This window comes from Marmota monax, unplaced genomic scaffold, assembly GCF_021218885.2.
Source record: "Marmota monax isolate L192 unplaced genomic scaffold, Marmota_monax_Labrador192_F-V1.1 WCK01_AAM20220418_F8-fsc00064, whole genome shotgun sequence".
NCBI lineage: Eukaryota > Metazoa > Chordata > Mammalia > Rodentia > Sciuridae > Marmota > Marmota monax.
In genome coordinates, this window is record NW_026694542.1 from 7416550 (window position 1) to 7443482 (window position 26933).

The window sequence follows — 26933 nt, forward strand, 5'->3', positions numbered from 1 at the left end:
ATTGCACCTAAGCCCACCCCCAGCCTAGAAAACAGATGAAGGATACTTGGGGCTCTGCAAAGTCACCCCTTCCCCAGAGTTTATCTGGACTAAGAAGATAGAAGGAGCAACTGTGTGTGTGTGTGTGTGCGCGCGCGCGCCTGCGTTTTGGGTAACAACAAAGAATGGGGGGGGGGGCGAGCAAGAGAGCGAGAGCGTGTTTTGCCTCTAAGGCAAGACTTGCAGCCAATCAGCGCGCAGGAGCCTCCCTCTGCGACTCCAACATTGAGTCTATAACCGGCTGGCCGGGCGGAGCTGGCAGCATTTGACTCTGGCTTGGGACGCGAAGAGAGTCGCTCAGCGAAAGCCCGACTGACTGGCGATGGTCTGAGCGCCCCTCGGCCACCCCCTCCCCCGAGACGCGACCCGGCCCTCCCCTCGCCTTGTGGACACACACACACGCAGCCTGGTCTCCTCCGACTTCTCAGAGCTCCTCTCCACTTCGGCGCTCCTCGGCGGAGGCCAGCCCGGAGGAGGTGCGGCGCCCGCCAGCATGAGTGGCTCCTTCGATCGCAAACTCAGCAGCATCCTCACAGATATCTCCAGCTCGCTTAGCTGCCATGCGGGCTCCAAGGACTCGCCCACCCTGCCCGAGTCTTCCGTCACGGACCTGGGCTACTACAGCGCTCCCCAGCACGACTACTACTCAGGCCAGCCTTATGGCCAGACCGTGAACCCCTACACTTACCACCACCAGTTCAATCTCAATGGGCTCGCGGGCACTGGCGCTTACTCGCCCAAGTCGGAATATACCTATGGAACCTCCTACCGGCAATACGGACCGTACCGGGAGCAGCCGCTGCCTGCCCAGGACCCAGGTGAGGACCAGGGGATCGCCGGGAGGGTCGGAGACCCTAGAAGGTTCCCGCGGGAGACAAATGCGGGGGAATGGAAACTTAAATCTAGACCTGAAGGGTAAAAATTGCACTGCCTGGAGTCAGAGGAGGTAGGCTAGATGACCCCCAGAGGGGCAGACGACCCTCAGTGCCGAGACTGAGCATTAGGGACGCGGAGCCGCAGTGTCGCAGTCTCGGGTGGGGATCCGGGTGAGCTGGGAGAACAAGGAGCTCTGGCTTGTCAGGGAAACTCTGAATCAAGGTGATTTCGGGGACACTTCAACAGGCGGCCCTCCATCGGGTCGTGGAGGACTTGAGGCTAGGCAGCAGGGACTGGAAGAAGTTCCAGGGACCCTTCTTTGGTCGTGGGCTGGGGTGACCAGGAGTAGTGGAGGCTCCTGGCAAAAGACGACAGGAATTAGGGGAAATAGAGTCGGAGAAGCAGAGAAGGTGAAAAAGGAGGAGACAGCAAGAAGGAAATGTGGAAAGAAAGAGCGAAAGGACAGAAGAAAGAACAGTGGAAAGGATGAGAGGGAGAGAGTAAAGAAGGAATGAAAAGAAAAAGAAAAGAGGGAAAGGAAAGAAGGAAGTGCATTATTTTTGCAACTTTTTGGAAAACCTAAAACTATTCTAAAATAGAAGATCAAAACGGGGTGGGAATACGGAAAAAAGCGAGGAGCAGCCGTCGGCCAGGTGGGACTGAAGGAGGCGGCCAGCAGTCGGGCGGCAGGATCCTGGAGGCTGGGAGGCGAGCTGGGAGGGCGTCGGGAGCGAAGCCGCGGCGGTCCTCGCCCAGGCGGTTGCTATCTCCGGGGCTGGGCTCCCGGGGCCAAGCGCGGAGCTGGGAGCGCCGCGTCGTGGGCGGCCGCCGGTCCGGCTCCGTGGCCGAGGTTCCCTCCCCTGGCGCGGGCGGCAGAGCGCGCCGCCCGGAAATCCCAGGGCGAATCGGTGGGCCAGAGGGAACCGCGACCCGCGGGGCTCTGGAGCACGCTAGGGTCTCAAGCCAAAGCTGAACCGCCCCCAACCCGGTGCGTTTCCTGCAGTGTCGGTGAAAGAGGAGCCCGAAGCCGAGGTGCGCATGGTGAACGGGAAGCCCAAGAAGGTCCGAAAGCCGCGCACCATCTACTCCAGCTACCAACTGGCCGCCCTGCAGCGTCGCTTCCAGAAGGCCCAGTACCTGGCGCTGCCCGAGCGCGCAGAGCTGGCCGCGCAGCTGGGCCTCACGCAGACACAGGTAGGTACTGGGAGATCGAGGGTCTCGGGACGGTGGCAGCATGCGGGGTCCCAGGATTCTCGAGGGCCCCCGAGCTTGGCTAACAAATAAGAGCTCTCTGCATGCTCGGGGAAACCCTTGCTGTTGGGACGAGGGACTCCCAAGTTTCAACTTTTGTTGCAATGTTGGGCGTTAGCACATGCTGTGTAAGTGTGAATGGTTGTGAACCTGTGCAAATGTGTATATCTATCCCAGAAAGAGATGAGCGCACCCCAGAATCCCTAGTTCCCAAGGTCCCCAGCATTGCTGGTCAAGTCATAGGAGTCCACGTTGTGTTTTTCCTCCATACTAGGCGGGTGCACCAAAGGGTGCGGGCGTGCATGTGTACAGGGTATATGTTTGCACACGTGTCAGGGTCTGCACAAACATGGGAATGCTCACATGAGGAGCGTGATCCTTCAAGAATGTCATTGCATACAAAAATGGAGGACAAGTATGTGACTGCACACCAGTGAGCAATACCAAAATGCATGCTTTTATCAAAACCCCACATTCCTGCCCGCAACCAAATTCTCTACCCTGCATCTGCCAGGGGTCAAGAGGACAGGTTCCTGACCAAAGGCAGATGGAGACTGGAAAGTGGAAGCCCCACCCCCATCTTCAGTGTGTCCCTAAAGTCCCCAACAGCCTGTCACTGCTCAGGGGAGGAGTGGCAGACACCAGGCTCCCTTCAGGTGTTGACAGGCGGGCCTTGGTTGTGGCTGGCTGCGTGGGGCCTAGTCCCCGGGAATCTGGGTCACCCAGTAGAGAAGCTGATTCATTGTTTGTACCAGTCATGGGGTGGGGAGCAGCAGGGGGAGGGGGAGATACCCCAAGGGAAATTTGGGGAATCATGGCTCACCTGCTCCACAGTCCCCAGGTCCCCCCATTACCCAGCCTGAACCCAAATAACTTCAAGCCTGGATATGTGAATGTGGCTGCTCATGCTGTGGAGTGTTTATCTGGGTGTATCTATGAATGTGTGTAGCTTTATAGTCTGGCATGTGTGTGAGTATAGAAATGCATGTGTGGGTGTATGTTTGTCTCTGTATCTGGGCACCTTTGTTTATGGGCATCTAAGGTGAACGAAATGCCACAAACTGAACACCTGTCTGGCTTGCACCCCCCACTGAAGGACCAGGCAGAAGGTGCCTCTGTCCTAGCCGACGCTCAGCAATCATGGAGGAGCTAGGGGCAAAGCCCCTGTTTCCCTTGCCCCTTCTTACAGGAAACAAAGAGGACTGCCCATGTCCCCCTTGGGCTTCCTTTTATTGAGTGCTTACTATATACTAGGCTGCTCTAAATTTTCATATGTCCTAACTTATTTGAGCCTCATAATGATCCTATGAGGTAGGAAATTGTGCTGTCACTCCCATTTTGCAGAGGAAGGTGAGACCAGAGAGGTTAAGCAACTTGCCCAAGGTCACACTTAGTGGCAGAATAGAACCTGGACCAGGCAGTCAAAAGTTCCTGGCCACAATTTTATCACAGATTGGGGTGGGGGGGGAGATATTGGATTCTGAGGATGATGGGTTTCACCTGATTTTCTTAGGTACTAGCCTCACCTTCTCTGGGCTGAGTTCCCTATGGGGTTTTCCTGTGGCATTCTGAGAGGCTAACTAGGTACCCCTTTCTTGTCCTGCCCAGGTGAAAATCTGGTTCCAGAACCGTCGATCCAAGTTCAAGAAGCTCTACAAGAATGGGGAGGTGCCCCTCGAACACAGTCCCAACAACAGCGATTCCATGGCCTGCAACTCACCACCATCGCCAGCCCTCTGGGACACCTCTTCCCACTCAGCTCCAGCCACTGCCCGCAGTCAGCTACCCCCACCGCTCCCATATAGTGCCTCCCCCAGCTACCTGGACGACCCTACCAACTCCTGGTACCACGCACAGAACCTGAGTGGACCCCACTTACAGCAGCAGCCGCCTCAGCCAGCCACCCTGCACCATGCTTCCCCTGGGCCCCCGCCCAATCCTGGGGCTGTGTACTGAACACCCATCTGGCTTGCACCCCCACCGAAGGACCCCCGGGACCAGGCAGAAGGTGCCTCCGTCCTAGCCGACACTCAGGAATCATGGAGGAGCTAGGGGCAAAGCCCCTGTTTCCCCCGCCCCTTCTTCCAGGAAACAAGAACTTCCAGTGAAATTTGCATGGACCAAGGATGTCCCCTGAACTTCCCTCTCCTGCTTAGAACTGGGATACCCCTGCAGATATTGGGGCATTCCACCCCTGGAGGGACTGTGGTTTCCCTTTTGCTCCTGGAGCCTGGATTGGCTCTAAATGGCTCATCACCGCCACCTTCTAAGACGTAATAGTACTTGTTCCCCAGACTGGAGACCTTGGGCGTGGAGGAGCTGAGAGACCAGGTGTCATGGATCCTAACCCCTGCCAGACCTGGTTTCTCCTTAGCAACCTGGGCCTTCCCTCTCCTGCAAGGCCTTTCTGCCAAAAAAAGACATTGGACATCATGACTGGGCCTCAGGATGCGGACCTGACCTAACCCCCCCACCCTGCACTTCTAGCCCTCGGTTAGGATTTGAGGGTTAAACCAAAGAAACCCCCCAAGTGAGGGAATCTGAATATCTGGGGCTTTCAAGGGAAGCATGAAAGGAGCCATCTCCCCACTCCAGTGTTGGGAGTTGGGGGGGTCTCCCCTGTTTTCCCTAAGGACCCATTTCTTCTTCTGTGTACAGGACTTTGCACAACTTCGATGTTAAAAGCTGTTGAAAAATAGGAAAACAAAGGGCATTGTTAACAGATAGGACCAGGTCTCCCCTCAGCTACCGTCTGCCCCCGTCCCACCTCACCTCTTCTCCAGTAAGTTGGCAGTTTGGGCACCAAACTCCAAATCTCCAAGGAGACATACCAGGCAAGACAAGCCCCCAGACACCCCCTTTCCGGTGACCTTGGAAACAGATTGCTCCCGCTGAGCTGGAGAGTGCAGGGTGAGGTGTGTGGGAGAGGGGAAGGGAAGGGGGATACTCAGTGCCTTAGTGGGGAGGGCTGGCAGGGCCACTGGGTCCCTGGAGGGCTGGTGACACTGCCCCTCTCTGGCCCAGGCACCCCCCAAAGCTAACTTTCTTATACCTCTGATGTGGTAAAACATGGAGGAAATGGAGAGGTAAAAGACTGTAGCTTTATATATAGTATGTATTTTTTTTTTTTTTTAAGAGCAAGGGAGAAAAGCGGCCCCCTCCCACTGCGGTTTCCTATTTATGTGGCCCTCTCCAACCTCCCTGTGTTTCGAGTTGAGAGAAAGAGGGATGTGGGCTCTGGCTGGATTGGGGTTTCGTGGGAGGTCAGGAGTGAGGAGAGAAATGGGGGGGGTCTCCGAGTCCCACCCCAGGGGCATAGGATCGAAGCCAGCTCTCACTGCCCCCCCCAGCCTTCTCATTTCTGCTTTCTTACTGGACCCATCTTTATATATAATGTTAATAAAAAAGAAAAGAACCACTGCACTCTTTGAATGGAGGCTGGAAGCAGGCAGCTCCTAGTAGGAGGCCTGGGAGTTGGGGAAGGGGTCTGATGGGGAGGAACCTGGGAGCTAAGAGGCTCCTGGGGGACAGGGCCTGTGGAGAACCCCTGCTAGAGAGCTGGGCCAGGCCTGGCCCCAGGTGGCAGGTGCTCCTAACCTGGTGTCGGCCCCCAGTCTGGGTAGGTCGGGGGAGGAGGCTGCCAGCTGCAGTCTCCCTGACTCCACTCTGCCTGGTGGCTTGGAGTTCCCTGTCAGCCAGCTGCCCTCCGCCACCACTGCCGCTGCTGCCAGGTCACCTCGGGGCTGCTCTTTGATCTTGAGCTCACACGCAGACATGCTTGCACACGCGTGTAAACCCCCTGCCTCCACGCCCAGGCGCTCCCAGCCCCTCGCCTGCTGTCTGTCCCTCCCAGCTTGGGTGAGGGTGGGGCTTCAGGCAGGGGGAACACCACTGCTCCCACAGCTGGCAGGGTCCCTGGCCACTGTGTTGACCTTCTTGGGGAGGCCTCAGGCTGCAGTCAGAATCGCTGCTGCTGACTGCCCGGGCCAGGGCTGCTGCCACCCTCCTCTTCCAGACCCCAATTGGTGGAGGCTTTGGAGATGAGAGCTGGGGGTGGCAGGAATGAATGGAGGGGTGTGTGAGTGCCACATCTGGGCAGAGGGGGACAGTATGAACATACACACACACGTGCTGCCGACCTGCTTCACTGTCTGATACACAAACACACATACCAGGACACACGGTGACATCTCTCTGTTTGTCACACTTGCATGCACTCCCACATGAGGCCAATGGCTTATCTGTAGGCGCCGCCATAGACACAAACACACTTGAGACACATTAGCATCACACGAACATAGCAAATCCAAAGCCATACACCCCGAGAGATCTAGGCACCCCACAGCACACCGGTGCACAAACACTCAGGTCACCCCGATGTCAGACACACGCACACGCATACACGCACAGGAGCACCAAGGCAGAGGCGGCTCCCTGTAATGGAAAAAGTCTTGTTTAGAAAATGGGCAACACCACCCAGCTCAGCCTGGCACTCCCAGGCAGGCCCTCAGTGTCCTCATCTGTCAAATGGGGATAACAATCCCCACCCTGTTGGCCTCTGGGGATCTTGTAAGGTACAAAGCAGAATAAGGATGAGAAGGCAGAAAGAGTGGGTCCCAGGCTTATGGAGGGGACTTGGCTGACTGTCACAGCCACACAGGGCTGGGTTCTCTGGCAGGGCTCCAGAGCTGGGGGACCTCAGCGCCTACTCCATCCCTCTCCCTCTTGGAAGCAGGCCCTCTCCTCCCCTGATGCCCGAGGGAGGCGGAAGGGAGAGGCTTCAGCCCACAGACGCCAGCGGGCTGGCAAGGGTTAAGGTGGCAGCTGCCAGGCGGGGCGAGCCGAGCAGTTTGGTTTGAGGGCTGCGTGCAGGCAGGAGCAGCGAGGCGGCAGCCGGGCAGACTCGCTGGAGACACTGCATTTTATTAGGGCTGGGCTGCCAGCAAGGGAGGGAGAGGGGGGAAAAGGGCAGAAAGAGAGGAAGGAAGGAGGGAGGCTGGGCGGGCGGGCGGCCTCGGGATGAAAGGATGTTGTAAGCTCCCTAATTCCTCCCTGCTCATCCCCGCTCCGTCAGGCTGGATTAACTGCCCAGGTGACCTCCTGTGGGGGTCAGCCCCACCCCGGACCTCCCCTTCCTCTTCCTCACCTCCACAACAGTCAGGTGCCCTCTTCACCGGACCTGGTGGAAGATGGGGGGGGGTGGGCTTGGAGGGGGCCAGCAGAGTGCCCATGGGCTACTGAGCCCGTCCTCTGCCCGGCACTTCTCCACTACACCCATTGCCTTGTGACAACCTTCAGGGAAGAAGGGGGGCAGGCTAGGGAACCCCAGTCTGCCCTGAGGGCCACCGTTGTCCAAGTCTTAGCAACAGCTGACATTTGCTAAACATCTACTCTGTGCCAGGCACTTGGCATGTGACCCTCACATAGCTTGGCAGGTGAGTTTTCAGATGAGAAAACTGAGGCTACGGTGGTAGAGGTGTGTAGCAGGCAAAGAGGTCCTGGTTCCATCCTCAAGGAGGAAAGAGGGAAGGAAGGAAGGAAGGAAGGAAGGAAGGAAGGAAGGAAGGAAGGGAGGGAGGGAGGGAGGGAGGGAGGGACAGAGACCTAGAACTAGAGAAGTTCAGTGTCTACCAAGGTCACAGAAGAAATACAACAGATATTGGCAAGGTTGGCATTTGAATCCAGGTCTGGACAGAGAATGATGCTTTTCTGCAACTCTTTACTATGTCGCCTTGGGACAGAGTGTCAAAGAGCTGGAGACTGCAGCTCTACCCACTACACCACCCTCCCCACAGCCCTCCCCCCTGGGTTCTTCCTTGGGAGGAGAATTAGAGCAAGAGGGCCTGGGCTTCTTACCCTGGGCAGGTCCTAAGAAAAGCTTAATGCTGTGGTCAGGAATGTGCACACAGAGTCAACTAACCTGGATTCGAATCCTGCCTTCCCCTACTTTGCTGGCGATGTGACCTTGGGCAAGTCACTTCACCTTTCTAAACTTACCTTCCTTTCCTGTAATGCAAGGATGATGCTACCTACCGAGCAGGGTAGGTGAGAGGTTTAAGTGGGATAATCTGAGTAAAATGCTTAACAGGATACCCAGCACTTGGTGAGTACTGCTCAGTTAATGGAAGTGGCCGTTGACCAGATGATCCAACCCTCCACACTCCCAGTTTAGAAGCAGCCCCTGGCAGCACTTGTCACATTGATTGATTGGTCCACCATCTCTAGGTGCACTCGAAAAGGAAAAAGTCAAACAATGTTTATTGAGCACCTGCTATATGCCAGGCAGAGATGGCCAAAGCCTGGGGAAGCGGAGCACAGACCCTGTGCTAGGAGCTTCAGGGCCAGAAGCAGACTTGGTCTGGGGGGCTCTACTGCTCTACTGCAGAGCAGACAGGGTCAGGGAGGATTAGACAAGACTGTCAGAGGAAAGGGCAGAGGCAACTGGTGGCAGGTGGGAAAGAAGCCTGAAAGGGCTTCATGGAAGAGGTGGCATTTGAATTATGTCTTGAAAGAAGATGGAAGCATGCCAGGCACATGTAGGGGTCTGGGGGACATGCTCCCTGGGGACCCTCCCTGCAGAGTGGCTTCCTTTTCAAGAGGGAGTGGGGTAAGAAGAAGGAGCCTTGAGGGGGAGTCTGAAAGCAGCAGCCCATGGTCTTGATGGGGCAGCGCTGAAGGCTGGGAGGTGCTGAGCCTGGGGTCCCTGGACCCTTTCCTGGATCCTGGGTCACAGAAAGATGGTGGTCTGTCTGGCAGCTCTCAGCCCCTCAGGTGGGCCAGGAGCTGCCCTACACCTTGAGCTTGGGAAAGCAAGCTCCTTGTCTTTTGGGAGGAGACTCCTCCTGCTCTCCTGTCCTGGGGGGGTGGACGAGGAGGGTCTCTCACCCTGTCCCTGAGACCCCACCCAATTCAGCCTCTGTACACCATCCCTTGGGACCATACCACCACTGCCACTTACTCCCTTCTCCAGCAGAGCCACCAGAGACTGGGATCCTAGGAGGAAGACGGGGAGCGGGTCCTGGGCATGGAGCAAGGCCCCGCTGCTGCCTGACCTCCCAGCCTGGGCTCCAGGTACCCCGAGGTGAGAGCCCTGTTGGCTAAGTCAGCAGAGTTGCATCAACTCAGCCCGGAGGGGACGGAGAGGAAGGGGAGAGGGCCGGGAGGGGAAGGAGAGACCTTCAGCCAGCACCCGGGCCTCTGTTTTTCCAGCTTTAATTGCAGCGTTAATCACCTTAATAAGCTGTTTACCAACCACCCAGCAGCCTGCGACTGGGAGACTTAGAAGCTAAAAAGTGCTTGGAGATGAGTTTCCTGGGCCCCAGGGAAGGGGGCAGGAGGACCAGGTTGATGGGTCCTGGTGGGGCTCCGTGGGGGAGGCTTGCAGGAGCAGGCTGGGGCCAGGAAGTCAGGAGGCTCAAGGGGCCAGCGTGCCCCTCCCCAGGAAGTCCTGAGATCCCGTCCTCAGGGAAACCATCCGAAACTCCAACCTGGGTCCCCAGCCCAGCTTTCTCCTTTCTCACTTGGGCGATGCTTGTCACCACCAAGTCAATGACTCTTTCCAGGCCTCCCCAGCAAGCTGTGTTCAGGCAGGGTGAGGAGCGTCCCCCTGGCTGCTTAGACCCTGGGTTCCCAGCACAGCTGTGGGCCTCACCGGGTATTTTTGTTTACTCTGGATGGGGGGTTGCTGGGCTGGATGCAAGTGGCCAAGGTCTCTGGGGCAGAGCCAGGATAGAATCTCAACTAGGAACTCATCAGAACCGAGGGCAGCGTGCTTGGGAACAACCGATACATGACGGAAATGATAGCGAGCTGTGAGGCTGAGGGGAAAAGTGACTGGTCCTCTCTAGGCCACTGGGGGTCAAACAAGATGGCAGTCACTGTTCCTGCAGGAGTTGACCATGATTGCACCGGCTAGGCATCATGTCCTCTAACCTAGGCATCATGTCCTCTAACCATCAGGGGAAGCAGGACCAGGAAGACTGTGTGACTTGCCCAGGGTCACACAGCAGATGAGAGGCTGTGCTCTGAGCGTGAGGCTTCTCTGACTATCCCAGGCTCAGGATGAGTCTAGAAGGCTCTCAAGGGGTGGGAGAGTCTATAGAATCAGTGTGTGAAGCCCCAAGAGAATTATTATTATTTTTTTTAATATTTATTTTTCAGTTTTCGGCAGACACAACATCTTTGTTGGTATGTGGTGATCGAACCCGGGCCGCACGCATGCCAGGCGAGCGCACTACCGCTTGAGCCACATCCCCAGCCCGCCCCAAGAGAATTCTAAGGAAGGGTCTGGAATCCTATGGCTGCTCTCTGCCCAAAGTGGGAGAGGCCCAGGCCCGAAGGGCCCAGGGCAGCCAGGACAGGTACCCTGGAAGGAAGCAAACCTGGGAGGGGGAGGGAGGGGAGGTGGCCCCGAGGCCCAAATACCTCGGTTGTCTCCTGGGGCGAGCAGAGCAGGATTGGAAGTGTGTGCTGAGTAAGCGGGGAGCAGCGGGGCCCCGCCCTGGAGGATTAGTGCAGCGGGGGAGGGGGCGCCCCCCACCCCAGGCAGTTCACCTCGCACCTGGCAAACTGCGGCAGCCGCGTGCCCTTCCCTGAGCACCGAGGACGCCTGGCCACGTCATGCAATGCGTGTGGCATTGTCCCACACCCACCCCTGGGGCCAGTCAGGCCTGCCCTGAGCTCAGGAATCACCAGTAGGGAAGGGGAGGATGACTTGTCCTCAGCCCAGGGCTGCAGGGGGTTGCAGAGCAGAAGGCAGAGGCCTGAAGGGAGCAGGCGGCAGGCTGGGAAAGAGAGAGAGAGGAAAGTTGCTCCCTAGAGCAGACAGCTCCTCCCAAGATCTGGGCAGGAAAGGTGCTAACTGAAGACCTACTGTGTGCCAGGTCCTTTGCTGGTAGCTTTCCTAGACACTATCTCATTTAATTCTCACAATTGCCTGGCAAGGTCAGGTGAGATAACTGAGGCTGTGTAACCTAAGGTCAGTCACCTGCCCTCTCTGAGGTTTACTTTCTTTCACCTATAAAATTAAGCTAATCATATAATCATATTAAGCTAATCATATAGCTAATCATAATCTTATAGGGCTGCTGAGGATAGTAAATAAGATAACACACATAAAGGGCTAGGCATGGTGATGCTGACTTAACAAATTGTACTACCAGTTTGGCATTAAATTAACTATGGGCATTAAATTAAGATGCTCCTCAGGTGGTCTGGGGGAGTTCTAGGCACACTCAATGGTCCAGAGTTGACCCTTCCTCCTCTGTGGAGAGGTCTCCTATAGAATTCCCCCCTCTACTGGGAGACGCTTTCTTGATTCCAACGTAAGTCTATCATGCTTCAGATATAATGGAAGGACCGTCCTCTAGGACAGAGCCACGGGCTTAGCACCAGCAGAAGGGATCATGGTGGAGGTTAATACATTTCAGTTACTGATGAGCTAAAAAGCTACTCTTCACAGTATTTTATTGTTTATTATTCCCATTACAAGAGGAACATTTTTCCTTATTGCTACACTAGAGAACAGTTACAGGTATCTTATATTTATTGGTGTCCAGCCACCATACCAAAATTCTATTAATTCTGGGAGGCTTTTTTTCTTTTTCTCCCCCACCCCCCGACCCCCAGAGTCTCTGGAGTTTTCTCACTATCCAATCAATAGTAAAAAAAAGAAACAATTTTGTCTTTGCATTTTTACTAGTTGGAGGGATTTGGGGTCATGGATAAAGAAGTTAAGAGCTTTGTCTGCTGCTCCCTTAGCTGTGACCAGGCAAGCATCTCTTTAGGTGTCTTTCTACCTGGGGTGTGGAGGGGGTTGTCCTGAAAATTCAGTCAGACTCCTCTCACCCTTAACTACCGCCTGTACAACTTCCTCCCCTCATCACAAAACAGCTTCTGTCTAGCCTACCACCCACACTGCTGGTGTCCAGGGGAGACAGCCAACACCAGGGCTCTGCTCACAAGTAGCCCCCAGCCCAAAAAGATTCTCCCAAGCAGAGAAAACCAGGTGCAGTGGTATATATTTGTAATCCCTGTAATCCAGCTACTTGGGAGGCTGAGACAGACGGATCACAAGTTCAAGGCCAGGCTGGGCAACTGAGCAAGACCTTGTCTCAAAATAAATTATAACAATAATTATTATTTTTCCTTTTCCTTCTCCTCCTTCAAGCCGTACTGGGATTTGTTTTGGTTTGGGTTTTTTTTTTTTTTGTTTTTTTTTTTGGTACAGGGATTGAACTCAGGGTCACTCGACCCCTGAGCCACATCCCCAGGCCTATTTTGTATCTTATTTAGAGACAGGGTCTCACTGAGTTGCTTAGCACCTCGCTTTTGCTGAGGCTCGCTTTGAACTCGCCATCCTCCTGCCTCAGCCTCCTGAGCCTCTGGGATTACAGGTATACAGGTATGCGTCACAGCATCCAGTTCCCAACACACTTTTTTAAGTTTTATCTTGAGGCAGAGTCTCACTAAATTGTCCAGTGCTAAAGCGTTCCTGGGTTCAATCTCTAGTAGCAAGTTTTTTAAAATCAAGCATAACAGAGGAAGAGGATAACAGGAAAAGGGGTACATGGGAGGGTCCCACGTGAACAGAGAAAATTTTCTAGCTCAGTAGTTGGAGATGCCACCAATAATTCTTGCTGAATCCTTACTGTATTGTAGCATTTTTGCATTTTTATTCACTTAATTTTATTTCCCCCTACCCCACCCCACAGAGCTGGGGATGGTACCCTAGTTCTCACCCAAGCTAGGCAAGTGCTCTACCCCTGAGCTACAACCCCATCCTTCCTCCAAATTTTTGGAGGCATCATTTTGATCATTATCCCTACTGCAGAGGTGAGGAAATAAAATGACCAGCCCAAGACCTCTCAGCTGAGTGCCTGCATCCCAGGGTCAGACTTTCTTCCTTTCCTCCTCCTTTTTTTTTTTTCTTCTCCTTCTCCTTCTTCTAGCCATACTAGGATTTGAACTCAGGGGTCTCTGAGCTGTATCCCCAGTACCCTTTTTAAAGTTTTATTTTGAGGCTGGGTCTCTTTAAGTTACCCAGGCTGGCCTTGAACTTGAGACTCTTCTGCCTCAGCCTTCTGAGTAGCTGCAAACTTTATTTTTCAAGGGGGCAAAGGGGTTTTTCTTATTTTTCAGGAGGGGTTGCCAAAGGGCTGGGATTGGGAGGAACCGAAAGCCAGCGATGAGTCTCAACTCAGAATTCAGGGTTTGGAGAGGGAGGGGGGGAGAGGGCTTTGAGGAGGTCGGGCAAAGACTTGGGGTCACAAGGGTGGAAGAAGCCCGTATCAGTGTATCCAGCTGATCGCCCTGGGCTCAGGGAATGTGACAGGAGCCGGGCAGAGGCATGTCAGGAAGCTCGGTGCAGTCTGGCTCCCCCAGGATCTGTTGGAGCAAAGAATTCCTGGCGGCTCCAGGGCTAGGAGGAGGAGTTTGTGACAGGCCCTAGCTTGCAGGGACAGAGAAAGCAGCTCCCAAGTCCAGCGGGCAGGAGAGGTCTAGTGGCCCTGCACAGGCCTGGTGGGCAGTGGGAGGGGGAGGATCTGAGTGAGGACCACAGGTCCCCATCCCCTCTCTCTCCTCTGCCCAACCCCCATGGGCTGAGCACCTTCCCCCAAAGAGAGTGGGAACATCAGGGGTGGGGAGGGTTGAGCTGGCAGAGGAAGGAGCCACCTAGCCAAGCTGAGAGGGCGCCCCTAGTCTGAGAGGGCAAGCGGGTGTCCTGCTCTCCAGCAACCCCCAGTCTGAGGGAGGCGTGCAAGTCCTGACGGGTCAGGCTGATGTGCAAAACAGGACGGAGAAGGTGATTTTGGGTGGGCTCTGGGTGAAGGGGATTCCCAAGGAGCTTCATGATCTAAGTGGGGTCAGCCAGATCCTGGGGTTATGCATCAGCTTGAAGGGGAGATTGCTAAAACAGCAGGGGCCACAGGCCAGAATAGACTCTCCTTGGGCCAGCAAAGGACCTTCCTTCAGTCTGACCCATGATTAAACTGAACTCTGAAAGGGGGTGGTTCACACGGAGCTGAGAGGAATCTATTCCACACGTATTCCACAGAGAGCGGCACCCTCCCCTGGAAATGAAGTAATCTCTCCATCTTGGGGCCAGAAAGGCTGAAGGCCTGGCACTGTAAGGAGCTGAATCAGAAAGCTTGATGTTTGGAGGAAGCGTGGGCCAACTCCTTTCCCCTTCCTGGGCTGGCCAGACATGTCCCCCAGGATGCCAGTAGGGATGAGGACCTTAGCGTCATCAAACTGTGGTGTTGGAAAAAACTGCAGAATGCACCCAGTCAGATGGGGGAGGAAACTTCGATCTGATGAGAGAGACAGGATCTGCATTACAAAGCAGATATAGATTAGTATCCCGTGGTCACACAGAGAAGCTATCTGAATCTCAGACAGGGTATGTCACTTGCTCAAGGTTACTCTGCAAGTAGTAGCAGATCCAGATTTTTGGCTGCAAGAGCCATCCATACCTCTTGCCACCCTGTGATACTAAGCCCCCCCCCCCCAGAGGCTGGAGTCAGAGCCAGGGCAGGGGAGAAGAGGGACTAGTGAGACCTCTAAGGGAAGGGCCACCTAAGCCCTTGTTAGCTGACCTTTGGGTTCCTGTGGCAGAGCTAGACACTATGGCCCTGTCTGGGAGCCATGGGACCTGTCATGAAGGGGGACAGGAGCTGTTCTTGCTAGAGAACTGGAAAAGAAGCAGGACCCAGGAATCAAAGAAAGTCACAATCAAATTTCTATGGCCATTCAGCCTCCCTTTACAGCTGATTACTAGGGTCACCAGAACCGTCTTTGCTCCAACAGATCCTGGGGAAGCCAGACTGCACAGAGCTTCCTGACATGCCTCTGCCTGGCTCCTGACACATTCCCTGAAATGTTCCTAGAATATAGGAGCCAGGAACAGTAGAGGAAAAGATAAGGGGGCAAAAGGAGAGAGAGAGAGAAAGAGACCTGCCCCCCCCCCCACGTTCCTACCATACATGCCTGCGCATGCGCACGTGCACACAGGCAGAAGCTAGTCGGTAGATTTCTGTGCATGCTTCTGTCTGCCTTCATGGAAGCCCTTGGGCATCTCCTCCTTGGATCATCCCTCCAAATTGTGCTTCTCTCTGCGAACATGTGAGCCATGAGTGCATTTCTCTGTGTCTGTCCATGTACAACCACGGAATGCTTCATGCAGATGTACATATGTGTCTTTCGGGTGCAGCTCTGCCAGTGTATGTAGTATATATCTGCCTGCCCACGTGTGCATCTTCTGTACAAATGTGTATACATGGTGTCCCTGTGCTTGGGAACCTGGGTCTGCCTATCTACAAGGATTTGTCTGGGGCCTTTGCATGTTGAGGTTTGAAATGAATGGGTCTTGGATTCCTCCTTTGTAACCAGTCTGAGCTGGCTAGGCAAGGGGAAGTGGAGGTATGGAGGGACAGCCACTTTCCATCACTGACCTTATTCATCCTGGAAGAACAGAAGTCACCAAGAATTCACTGATGGAATTTTTCCCTACTCTCCAGGCCCAAAAGCCCATCTCAGAGAAAGGATCACTGAGCAGAGTGGGGAGAAACGGGAGCCAAAGGAATGAATCCTTCCAAAAGAGAGAAAAGCTAGGAGAAAGCTGGGCAAGAAGGGGGGGGGGCATGAGAGAGGTTCTTTAGGCTCAGTGATTTCTTTTTTTCCACCATAATTGTTTAAACATTATTTGTTTCCTGGTAAAGGGGGACCCCAGACCTTTTGGGCAGGATTGAGAGGGTCTTTGTGGAGGCTGATGCTACCTCCGCCCTTGGTCTCAGCCCCTGCCTCCCAGCCCCCAGGTCTGGGTCCCCTCCCTCACATCATATTCCCCCTTCCTTCCTCCTCCCATGCCAAATGAGGCCTGGTAAGGAAAGGGTTATTCCAGGTGAGGGAGGGGCGGGAACACCTGTAGGATGCTTTTGGGAAAAAAGAGGCTTCAGAGCCCCTGAGGATAGAAAGCTGAGAGGAGATCTGCCACCACTACAATGGAAAGAATTGAGATTAGACACCAGGCAGAACCAGAAAGCATTGGTGCTGGGGAGGGGAGAGGCTGGAAGGGAGAGAAGGGGTGTCTCCTCAATTTCTTGGAAGCAGGAAGTTGCTGTTTTCCTTCTCAGGCTTTCCCCACTCTCTACCCACATCTCTTATAAGTTCTGGGGAAGTCCTTGATCTCCCAAGGCCCCCCGTCTACACAGGCCTCTGCTACCCGGATAGCATTCCATTGACTCTGGATCCAATCCCAGAGGCAAGTCCAGGCATCCAAACTCAAATGAGGCTGGGAGCTGAGTAATCATGGGCCTCGGCGATGCAGACATTTTGTCGGGGAAATAAGCAGTTCCCCACCCCCACCTTCACAGAGGATTTGGGGGTGGAGGAGGGGCCGCCTGTCACTCAGGGTCTTCCCACCCCCTCCTACCACCATGCTCTCCTTCTTCCCACCTGCAAGTAATTTGGCCAATGGGAGGGCAGCTAAGATTGCTGTGTGGAATCTTTCTAGATCTGTGTGCATTTGGTGAGGAGGGGGCTACCTCCTTCCCCCCCAGACCCCGTGTAACCTTTTCCTCCTCACAGAAGCAAATTACTTGTAATTATCTCACATTGAAAGCCTTCAGGAGCTGCTTCCAAAATTGCTTTAATTGAATTAATTGAATCTCATTTTGCTGGAGGAGAGAATGGGGGGCAAACCTTAAAATAGCATGTGGGGAAAGAGAAGGTGAGTGACCCAGAGGGAGGGGACGCCCCAAGTCAGCTTTCCGGAGGCAGATACACAGACGGGATAACTGGTGCTCTGGACATGCTTTCCCATTTTCCAGTCTCAGCCCACTTCAAGACGCACAAGCAGCTGGCCCTTTTGCATTTGGGACCTTGCCTGTGTCCAGTTCTCAAATGGTGATGATCAGAGATGTGTGGGGTTCTGTCTCCAGCCTGATTCCTCTTCTCCGCCCTCTGGAGGCAGGTCTACCAGGGGAGAGAGGAGAATGGATGGCAATATGAACTCGCCCACACTGTGACCCCTCCCTCCCCAGTGATCAAAACTGCAGCTATAAATGCCATTTATTAAGTGTTTACTATGTTCCAGGCACTGTGTCAAGCATGTTACAAGCACTATCTCATTTGATCATCACAACCACGCCACGAAACATGTCCTATTAGCATTCCCATCTTAGAGGGGAAGAAACAAACCTCCAAGAGAGGTTAAGAAACTTGCCAGAAGTCACACAGCTAGCAAGAGGCAGAGTTGTGGAATTCCTTGTTCCCCTTCTTTTATTGCTCCCAACAGGGCTTCTTCCTCATGGGAAGAGACCGAGAGACCACAGGGTTCCCCTTTTACAGCCTTGATGGCTTGAGGGGTGGGAGCCGGGCACCTCCTCCATCGGGGCTCCAGGTGCATTCCCACCCAGGAGCCCCGGGAAACTGGACCAGATCCCAAGTGGGAAAAGAGATTCCTGTTTCCCCTGGAAAGGGCGGAGCGGGTAAGGCGGAGGGATGTTGTCGGCTCAGCTGGCCGCTGGCTGGGAGAGCAATTACGCTTCTTCTGCTACTTAACTTTACAACCAAGCTGTTGTTTTAACGATGCGACTCGTGTTGGGCTGTCCAATTAATCTGCCTTTGGAGGCTTTCCGAGATGGGGTGGTAGATCTTATCTCCACTCTGTGGAAAGAGGAGTGTGCAACCCGAAGTGGAAGGGAACAGCTGCCCTCAGGGCCTGTGGCCTTAGAGAAGACCCAGAGGAGGGATCTGGGGCTGGGCCACCCCCTGAGAGCCTTGGAGCTAGGGTCCTTGGGTGAGGGAAGGCATTGAGAAAGAAATCAGCACCTCTCCCTCTGGGCACTCCCACTCCTCTTTGCTTCAGGCCTTGGCTTTGGCCCACCTGGTGCCCTTTGCCATCCCATGTGTGTTTTGGGGAATGAGAGTGGCCACGGACCCAGAAGTGGTACGGGAAGTTCTAATTGCTCATTGGGATGGGCCTTCAACCTAATGAGACGCCCCTTCTACCCTGCATATGATCCCAAGCCAGCTTCTCTCTGGGGCTGGGTTGGCCTGAGGATCCTGGTGGGCTTTTTTGCCTGGGGCCAGCCCTGAGCTTGCAGAGCCTGGGAACAGGTTTAGGCAACAAGAGGGCAGCTTGACTTGGGAGTCTTGTGCCTGGAATTGAAGGCCCCTCCCCAGCCCTGGGGGCCATTCTGGGCTGGATTCCCTCAATGGTTCTTGCTTTTCCTCAACCCTTCTCCCACAGTTCTCTAAGCCCTGTGCTGTGTGCAGTGGGGTGTAGTGGCTATGAGTCACAGCTGTGTCTTGCTGCTCCCTGAGCTATCCAGAATTGTCACCTAGCATTGACTCCATGGGCCCAGGCTGAACTGGAGCCCCTGCACAGCATCCAACCCTGTCTTCAGTCCTGCCCTCCACATCGCATTTATCTCTGGTCATTTGTCTGGCTCTCTGTTAGCCTGAAGTGTCTGCTTAGTCACCATGGTATCCCCAGGACCTCACACTCAGCAGAGGCTTTACCCAATATGTGCTGGATGGAAGAGAATTCTGGTTTGCCCTGGTGTTTTCTTTCCCTCCTGCCTCCTCATTCTCTGAGCTGGGCTGAGGCCATTCCACCTCCAAGCAGCACACTTCTCCCAGTAGGACTGGTCTGGCGTGTCCTCTCCCAGGGTGAGTAGGGCCACTGCCCAGGTGGAGCATGGGGGCTGTGAGGTGCCTTGCTCCCTGTGCAACTGGGTCAGGAAAGGATCTACTGGTAAAGGCCATTCCCACCTTCTTCCTTCCAGCATGCTCATCTTCCAGTTTCACACCAGAGCATATGAAATAACTATGAATATTATTAGAACATTCCACAGCTAGAACCACAGAGCCAGTCGGTGGCAAAGGCAAAAGTGGAATCCAGTACCTCTGACTTCTGCAAGTCAGGTGGGAGAGTTGAGCAACTGGCCCCCACCCCAGCATGGCTCAGGAGACAAACACCTCGCAGCGTCACTCAGGTTTTTGTACAAACTTTAATCTGTAGAAGCTCATGGTACACGGATTGTAAGAGTTGGATGCTAGTCAGATTGGTTATAAACCTGAGCAGTTCCTTTGGACAGAGGCAGGATAAGGAGCACATTGCCAGGCCTGCCCCACCTATTTGGGGGTATCTATACCTGCAACCATCCAAAGAACCTGTTTGTCCCCATTTCCCCTTAAGTGTTAGTCTGCTGGGTTCCCAAGAATATGTGCATGTTGTTCTATATTAGGGGTGGGGAATAGGAGGGAATAGGTTTTTAATAAATAGCTGTTGAATTGTATGGATAATTGGGTCTATTATCTACTTAAAATGCATAGTCATGTGGGGAAAGGACTTTTATAGAAGGGGAGCATAAATTAACCACAGGTCCACAAACTCCATGTTTGTATGTTTTGCTTAGTTTGGGTACTGGTGATTGAACCTAGAGCCTCATGCTAAGCATGTGCTCTATCACTTAGCTACACACCCAGATATGGAAGTATCAGAGGGTGGGACCTGATGGTGGTCAGCTTTGAAGACTCTGGATGTCCACTTCTGCTCTGGCTCACAAACAGGGCCCAAGGCACACGGAGAACAAATATTCAGTGTTTCCTCCTGGTTTTGACCCCAGGCAATGGTGGGGCTGCAGTCCTTTGAAGCAAGAGAGGAGTGGCAAAATCAAGGGTCCTGAGGACAGACTAAACTCCAGCCAATGACACTTTCTGCAGAGTCTTTATCCATTTGGAGGGAAGGTGTCCAATCTGTGGTAGTCTCTGCAACAGTGACAAAGGCTTAAGTCCTTGAGTTAGCTGTTTGGGTTAAGGGAACAGGACTCCATCCCGTCCCCTTTTCTCTTCTAGCTCCTCATCCTCCAAGAAAACCCATCTGGAGCTGGTTTCCTCTTGTTCCAGAAGGGATGCAGGTGCACCAGTCTTGGGCTTGGCAGGACTGGGGCCTGACCTGCCCTCCTTCCCAGACTCACATCATTTGAGGTGGAGCCAGTACATCTGGGGAATGATGCTGATACCAGGCTCCAAAGCTGTTGCCATAGCCACCAGTGGGCAGGGCACCTGCCTTGGGTAAATCCCAGAGGTATGGAAGGGGTGGAGAGCAGGGAGACAGGGAAGTGGGTCTCCCAGGGAAGTCCCCTTCCTGGCCCCCAGAGTTCTGCTTCAGGAGCTTCTTGTATTTGGAGCGTTTATTCTGAAACCAGATCTTTACCTTTGGAGAGAAAAGGGGACAGAATAAAAGATCAGGAATATGTGTGAAAAGATCCCTGGCTATAGGGAGCAAGTCCAGGAAGAAGAGCTGAGGTTGGGAACATTTTGCTCTAGTTCTGCATAGTCCAGGAAGTTCCCTGAGCTAGTATCCATTTCTCCAGCCTGGGGTGCTCTCCTCCCTTGAACCAACACCCACCGCCTACCCCGCAACACTTTTCTAATACATTCCCCCAACACTTGAAGAGAGCCAGCTATGAACACTCCCTGGAAAACTGTGTCAGCTGGGCCAGGGAACTTGTCATTCATTCACACCTGGGGGGCGAGTTCCCAGCGAGCAGGCACTGGGGAAGTTTTGCACTCCTGAAGGATGGGACTGGCCCCACCTGCGTCTGGGTGAGGCCCAGCTGTGCTGCCAGCTGGGCCCTCTCGGGCAGTGCCAGGTACTGCGTATGCTGGAAACGCTGGTTTAGGTGCTGCAGCTGCAGGCTCGAATAGATGGTTCTTGGCTTGCGTTGCTTCTTGGTAGGGGCAAGCAGGTGCCGTTGGGAGGCATCCGGGGACAGCACTGGCTTCTCTGATTCTGGGGGACAAGATGGTATGTGTGGGAATTAACACTGTAGGACAGGCAGTTTCACAGGCTAGCTTGTACCTCTTCTGCATACCAGGGGAAGATTAGTAAAAGGCACAGCTCACGTCCTTCTCCTGTCCTTCTCTTTTCAATCCCCACTGCTCCATATGCGCCAGGGGATACAAGACCCAGCTCTTGCCCTCAGGGTGCTCCCAAACATGAATTTTGTGTGCAGAAAGCCCAAGGGCCAGAGAGATAATACACCCACACCTGGGGGTGGGAGGTCAGAGTTCAGAGGTTGGAAAGGCAGCGGTATGGGATAGGGCGGGGCAAAAGACTGAGTCTAGGGCTGAGAGGAGGCCTGAAAATGACGGGAAGTGCATTCCAGGTGCAGGGGACTCAAAAACAATGCTCAGAAACCAGAGATAGGGTCCACCTGGCACCCTTTTGCTGCTTGAAAGGCGGGGCTGAGCGGGCGTCAAGGTCAGCATTGGGGTTTGCCATGTTTCCCCTACAGTAATGGGCAGCTCCTCTCCTGAAGAAGGGTGTCCATCTCTCTCCCCACACACCCCTTCCTCGGCCGACTGGCTCTGGGGAGACGTTTTCAGGAACCCCCCAGAAGCCAGGTCGATGTGGGAAGCCCTGTCCTCAGCTGGACTGCAGGCACAGAGGGTCCCTACAAGGTGCCCCGGCTGCGGAGAATGCAGAGCCCGCAGCGCAGGCCGGCAGGGCCGCTCCTGGATCGCTCTGGGACGCCGCTGCAGCGAGATATCCGGTCCTCCTCGCTCTCCAGGAATCTCGGCTGCTGGACAGCTGGGCCCTAGAATGCCGCCGGGTGGAGGCAAGGGGCTTCGACTCCTCCCGGTCATTGTTCCCGACCTGAGCCATTCTACGCGAACAATGGAGACCGTCCTAGGAAGATGGGGGTAGCCGAGTGGATGGAGCAGCCGAAGCGCCCGCGGGCTTAGGGCAACGTTGGCCATATTCCATAGGGATCTGCCCCGCGGACCCCCGCGCTCCAGTGCGGCTTTGGTCCCCTCACCCCCCCCCCATATTCTCCTAGTCTGGCTCATCCCACCCTCGTCAGGGTCCCCGCCCTTAGCTGGCCGCGGTCATCGGTTGCCTTCACCTCCCCCGCATCCCACACCAGTGGCCTCGGGCGCTGCGGGCTTCTCAGATCCTTCTCCTTCGACCCCAGCCTCAGCCAATTCCCAGAAAAACAGTTAGGTTTCCGCTCCCGCACGCGCCTGTCCTGCCTCCCCTGCTTGAACCCAGTGCTCGAAACCCGGGGCTGGCAATCGAGCGACCACCCGCGCCTCTCTGGCTGCGTGGAAAGAGCAATTCCGGCGGTGATGCACTGACAGCGGCTAAGACAGGGCAGCCGCTGCTGCTGAACTCTCGGAGCCCACCGCGCCGCGCCCCAACTCTGGGAGCCCACCCAGCTCTAAGTTTCTTCCCGACCTGCAGCCTTCTCCACGCCAGTTGCAGCAAGTCACAACTGGATCTGCACTTGTCGCGATAATGGAGCCTCAGGGCCTCTCTCCGGGCGCCGCCGCACCCGCCGGCTCTAAGGGGTGTGTAGTGCTGGCTCACTTGGAGCCAAACCCCTCCCTGGGGCGGGGGTGGACACTAAGGGGTTTGGGGTTAGGAGAACCTCTTGCTCTCACACCCCTCTGACTCTAGGGCGAACTGAACACAACAGTTTCAACAGAGAAATGCTACAATCTATTTTAAGGACAGTGGTGTGTGCTGCTCTTCGTTGGATACGGGTAAAGGTTGTAAGAAAAGAAACTCTCCACTCGCTTGTCTTTAGTTCAAGCAAAGAGATGACCAGGAAAATGTGGAAGGCAGAACTGAGGACACCCACATCACTTGAACAGTTACCTCAAGGGTAAAGTCTGGTTAATCTTACCCCACTCCCAAAACATACATGTTTCAGCACATGGAACACACTGTACTAGCGTAAAAAGAAGTCCAAGGAATTTTGAAGAAACTAGATCTGTAAGACCCTGCCATCACCACCACCAAATGTCACTCCATAAACCTGACCCAGCAGCCTTGGAAGAGGCAGCCCCAGTTTTGCCACAGAAGACAGTTAACTTTCCCGTGTTCTAAGAAAGTTTCCTAAAGTCCTCTTTTCAGGCCCCATGCGGTGAAAATGGATTTGCAAAGGCCAATAACCTAGAAAACAGGCTGTATCCTTGACCCATGAATACCCTTTTTTCATGCCTCAGTTTGAGAAATTGAGTGCCCAAATTCTAGGGTCACTCTGGCTCAGATGGTTCATGTGTTCATGTCAGAACAACAGGGAAGAGAGGAGATGTCTTGGTCCTGAGCTGATTGCAGAGAAGCTGCATGGTGGACATGCATCCATGGAGAAAAACGTGCCAAAGACACTTGTCTTTGGCACATTTGGGGACAATGAGGTGAGAGCAAGCAGTGCAGGGAACCTGGAGTCTAAGCTGGAGCCAGTGCAGATGGGAGTATGTACAGGGCACTTCCAGGGTCAGTGAGTATGTCAACTCCAAGGCCAGGAAGACCTGCTAGCTCATGGGCTTTACTGAGGTCTTTCAGTGAGCAAGTACTTTCTCAGAAGCTCAAAGGTGTTCCAGGCAACAGGAACTGGGGCCTAATGTACCCAAAGTCAAGGGTGGAGCTGACAGGGATGACATGCTCCTTTGGTTAGAAGGCTGAAGCTGCCAGGGAAAGATTAGGGATTTCCTGACCAGCCTGGATCTATTCTTTGAATGATGGGTGATGGGGTCCTAGTCCCAGATTCTGCCAAGTCAGGCTCCAGTCAAGGTCAGGCATGGTCTGGGGAAAGGGGGTGGGGCCCAGGAATGGAGAAGAAGAAACCCCTACATCTACAGCCCTCCAGCCAGGACCTGATTTCTGTTTGGCAGGGTTTGGCTTGAATACTCCTTTCTGAGACTAGACCACTCAGAAAAGGGCACATGGGGAGAATCCAGAGGAAGGGGTTAGGGACCCCACCCCCACATCTGGATTGTTGCAGTTTTCCGTTACAGTAGATACACACAACTCTGCTGCTCCAGGGGGTGGGGTAGGGAGACTTCCCGGCCTGGCTTCATACAACTGCAAATCGAAACCAGGTCAGTTTTGAAAGGAGACCTAGCTCAACTTGCCCCCACTCCTCCCCGCCCCCCCCCCCGCACCTCCCACCCCATCTCTTCGCCCTACCCCAGATTCCGTGGAATCGGAGTAAAGTTTGAATCCCGCTAGCTGCATGCAAACCAGGCCATAACGAAGTTTAGGGGCGTATGGGAGCTGAACCCCCGAGGTGGGAAGAACCGCCACGACCAGACTTACCTGTCTCTGGTTCCTGTGGGCTCTCAGCCGGGTCGCTGAGGGGCCGAGATGGCGCCGCGGGTTGCTGGCAGTGCAGGTAGGAGTCTCCTGGCGTCGCCGGCCCGGTGTAGGGGTAGGACAGAAGGTGACCATACGGTCCGGAGTAGGACAAATCGGGAGAGGCTGCGGTTGCGGGGGACGTGCCAAGCGGGTAGGCAGCCACTACCGACGGGATGGGGGCGAGGTTCGGAAAGACAGCTTTGGAGACATCCCGGCCAGGGAGGGGGCAGGGCAAAGAGGTCATTGCGGCCGAGGCCAAGCCGAAGGTCCTAGGTCATGGCCCAGCACGTCTCCCTCTCCCTCCGCCAACTCTTTTTTCCAGGGCCTTGGTCGTTGGGCGGACGAAACCTCCAGCCAGCGGCCCCTCACTTAAGATCCCGTGGAAAATGTCTCTCTATGGCTCTTCCAGAGGAGAGCTCGCACCCGGGAAAGGGGTTCCGGGGGGGGTGTCCCCCATGCTTTTCCCCTCCCCCCTGAGTCTGTGGGAGCCCCCCCTCCTATCCACAAGGTTCGGTTCCCGGGACCCGACGGACCCGCCCACGTAGATTCCCCGGATTGGCTACTGCACTTAGTGACTTCACTGAGGCTTGGAGCCGGGACCCGCCCCCAGGGCAGCCAGAGTAGGAAGAGGGGAGGGTTGCGGGGCGAAGGATCCTGGCCCATCTCTCCAGGCGTCTTCTCTGAGAGGGTGCCGGGGTTGCAGGGTGGTTGCGCAGCCAGAGAGCCTCAGTAATATGGCAGACGTACTAGGCAGCGGGCGGCCTTGGGATGCCCGAGGGGCGAGCGTAGCTGCCCCGTGGGCGGAGGCGCCTCCGCTGACAGGACACTTAAAACCCCGCCTTCGTGTGTCCAGCTCTCGGGGTCCGCAAGGCGATTCGGCTCCGGCTGCCGGGGATCTGCAGGGAAATTGAGACCAGACCGCCAGCGCTGGCGGCTTATTCAGCGCGTCGGAATGCGTCGCTGCAGAGCGCGGGCAGTTTGTTGGTAAACAGACGCCGGGGCCGGGATGGTACAGCCCGGCGCCCAGCCTGCCCCGCACGCGCGCGGCGCGCACGCCCCCGCGGGGCGCCCTGGGCCTGGCACGCCGCGACCGCCGCGACTGCGCCTCACCGCCCCCCGTGCCGGCTTCCGCTTCCGGCAGGGGCCCCGGCTTGATTGCGACACTGTGGCTGCTGTGGGCCCTCGAGGCTACGGGAGGGATCTGCCGTCTGGGCTTTTGCTTGCACCGCACCCCGCCTTACCTGGCGCCGCCTGTGACCGAAGCCTTGCATGAACCAGGACAAAGTCTGGGAGTGGGGTGGCTCCTAGGAAGGCTCATGAAATAACAACAGGCCTGTTTACCTGGCTGCATTTTTCATACTATTTGCAGAAGGTACCTATATACATTAGTACCCAAGGACTTGACAGGCATGTGTCCACCTTTACAATCATCTATTGCTGCATGTGTGCAACTACACGAGGACTCCATTCAAATACAACGTATATTCATATGTACCAAATTTACAGGTTTCTACACAAATGTTCACACTAGCATCCCTCTATGAAAAGAGAGGCTCGTTTATGGATCTGCAGTTTAGGCTGTGGATCTTCAATTTAGGCTGTGATGTATACAAATCTGCATACCCAAAGATAAATAGCAAATCCTATTTAAAAGCACTGTAAAAGCACTGTACTTGGGCCTTATACAAACCCATGAATATAGAGGTCAAATCACTGGTGTACACACTTAAAAGTATAGAAAATCCAAGCACAGGTGCATTTAAGCCCGTGTATCTACCCTGTAAGAGATACCTGCCTACACACATCTAAGTTGCTTCATGTTAAGAGAAGACAATTCCATCTGTAGACCCACGGAGTCCTCAGGTTCCTCAGCTTACCCACACACCTTTTTCTCAGTGTATGCAACTTGGTAGGTATCTTCATGTTTTACATAAGTATGCTATTATTATCAGGGCTCAGAGTAAAGGTAGCAGTCTTGGGGGATGAGAGAAAAAACTATCAGAGAAAAGGAGAAGCCTGTTGGAGGAAGGGGGGCACCAGACTCAGATCTCCTTGGAGAGACAGAAAATTCCAGGGGTGTGTAGGGGTGGTTGAAGCTCACAATCAGTTATCCTGGAGGGAAGAGAGCAATCTATTTCAAATTTTACTCTCCTCCTGGAATAAACAGAAATAGGTTTTCTAGGAAAATACATCTCTGGCCCCTAGTTTGGAATTCTCCACCCTGAAACCTTGGAACTCTGAAGAAGGGACTCTTTAGGAGAGCCTTCTCTGGGCAGCTGGAGAACCCGTTCCCCTCTCATCCAACAGGGTTGTGAGGGTTTGTTTAGTGGAGAAGTGCTATTATCACATGGAACCACCTTTCCCCTTTTTGTACCCAACTTCAGTCATGCCACCACCTCCTCCTTTAGAGCTGGGGCTATACTATGTCCTTCCTAACCTTCCTTTCTAGCACTATAATTTTCCTCTGGAGGGAGGCCACCATCGTGGGGCCCCAGGAATGACATTTCCAGGTGCACAGGAGGAAGACAATGCTCTTTGAGGCAGGGTTGGCTGCCAGGGACGGGTTCACAGAGGAGATGCTTGTGAGCTGGAATTGAAAGGACAGTGGAAG

At 54.5% G+C, this 26933-nt stretch overlaps 2 protein-coding genes across 2 annotated transcripts; one reads left to right on the top strand and one right to left on the bottom strand.

The window, feature by feature from the left end:
• Positions 1-288: 288 nt before the first annotated feature.
• Positions 289-4430, top strand: Dlx3 (distal-less homeobox 3). Its single transcript, XM_046420607.2, has 3 exons — positions 289-857; positions 1919-2109; positions 3775-4430. Exons 1-3 carry the CDS (start codon positions 533-535, stop codon positions 4120-4122), a joined length of 864 nt encoding a protein of 287 aa, XP_046276563.1. The 5' UTR covers positions 289-532; the 3' UTR covers positions 4123-4430.
• A 14732-nt stretch (positions 4431-19162) lies between these two features.
• Positions 19163-25366, bottom strand: Dlx4 (distal-less homeobox 4). Its single transcript, XM_046420503.2, has 3 exons — positions 24284-25366; positions 20772-20968; positions 19163-20389 (listed from the first exon to the last, which is right to left on the bottom strand). The coding sequence occupies exons 1-3, from the start codon at positions 24564-24566 to the stop codon at positions 20147-20149; spliced, it is 723 nt and encodes a 240-aa protein (XP_046276459.1). The 5' UTR covers positions 24567-25366; the 3' UTR covers positions 19163-20146.
• Between the last annotated feature and the right edge of the window lie 1567 nt (positions 25367-26933).

Coding starts and splice junctions, on each gene's coding strand:
- Dlx3 (XM_046420607.2), top strand. CDS start 533: ATGAGTGGCTCCTTCGATCGCAAACTCAGCAGCATCCTCACAGATATC. Junction 858..1,918: donor GCTGCCTGCCCAGGACCCAG/GTGAGGACCAGG, acceptor CGTTTCCTGCAG/TGTCGGTGAAAGAGGAGCCC. Junction 2,110..3,774: donor TGGGCCTCACGCAGACACAG/GTAGGTACTGGG, acceptor TGTCCTGCCCAG/GTGAAAATCTGGTTCCAGAA.
- Dlx4 (XM_046420503.2), bottom strand. CDS start 24,566: ATGACCTCTTTGCCCTGCCCCCTCCCTGGCCGGGATGTCTCCAAAGCT. Junction 20,969..24,283: donor CCCACAGGAACCAGAGACAG/GTAAGTCTGGTC, acceptor CTTGTCCCCCAG/AATCAGAGAAGCCAGTGCTG. Junction 20,390..20,771: donor TGGGCCTCACCCAGACGCAG/GTGGGGCCAGTC, acceptor TTCTCTCCAAAG/GTAAAGATCTGGTTTCAGAA.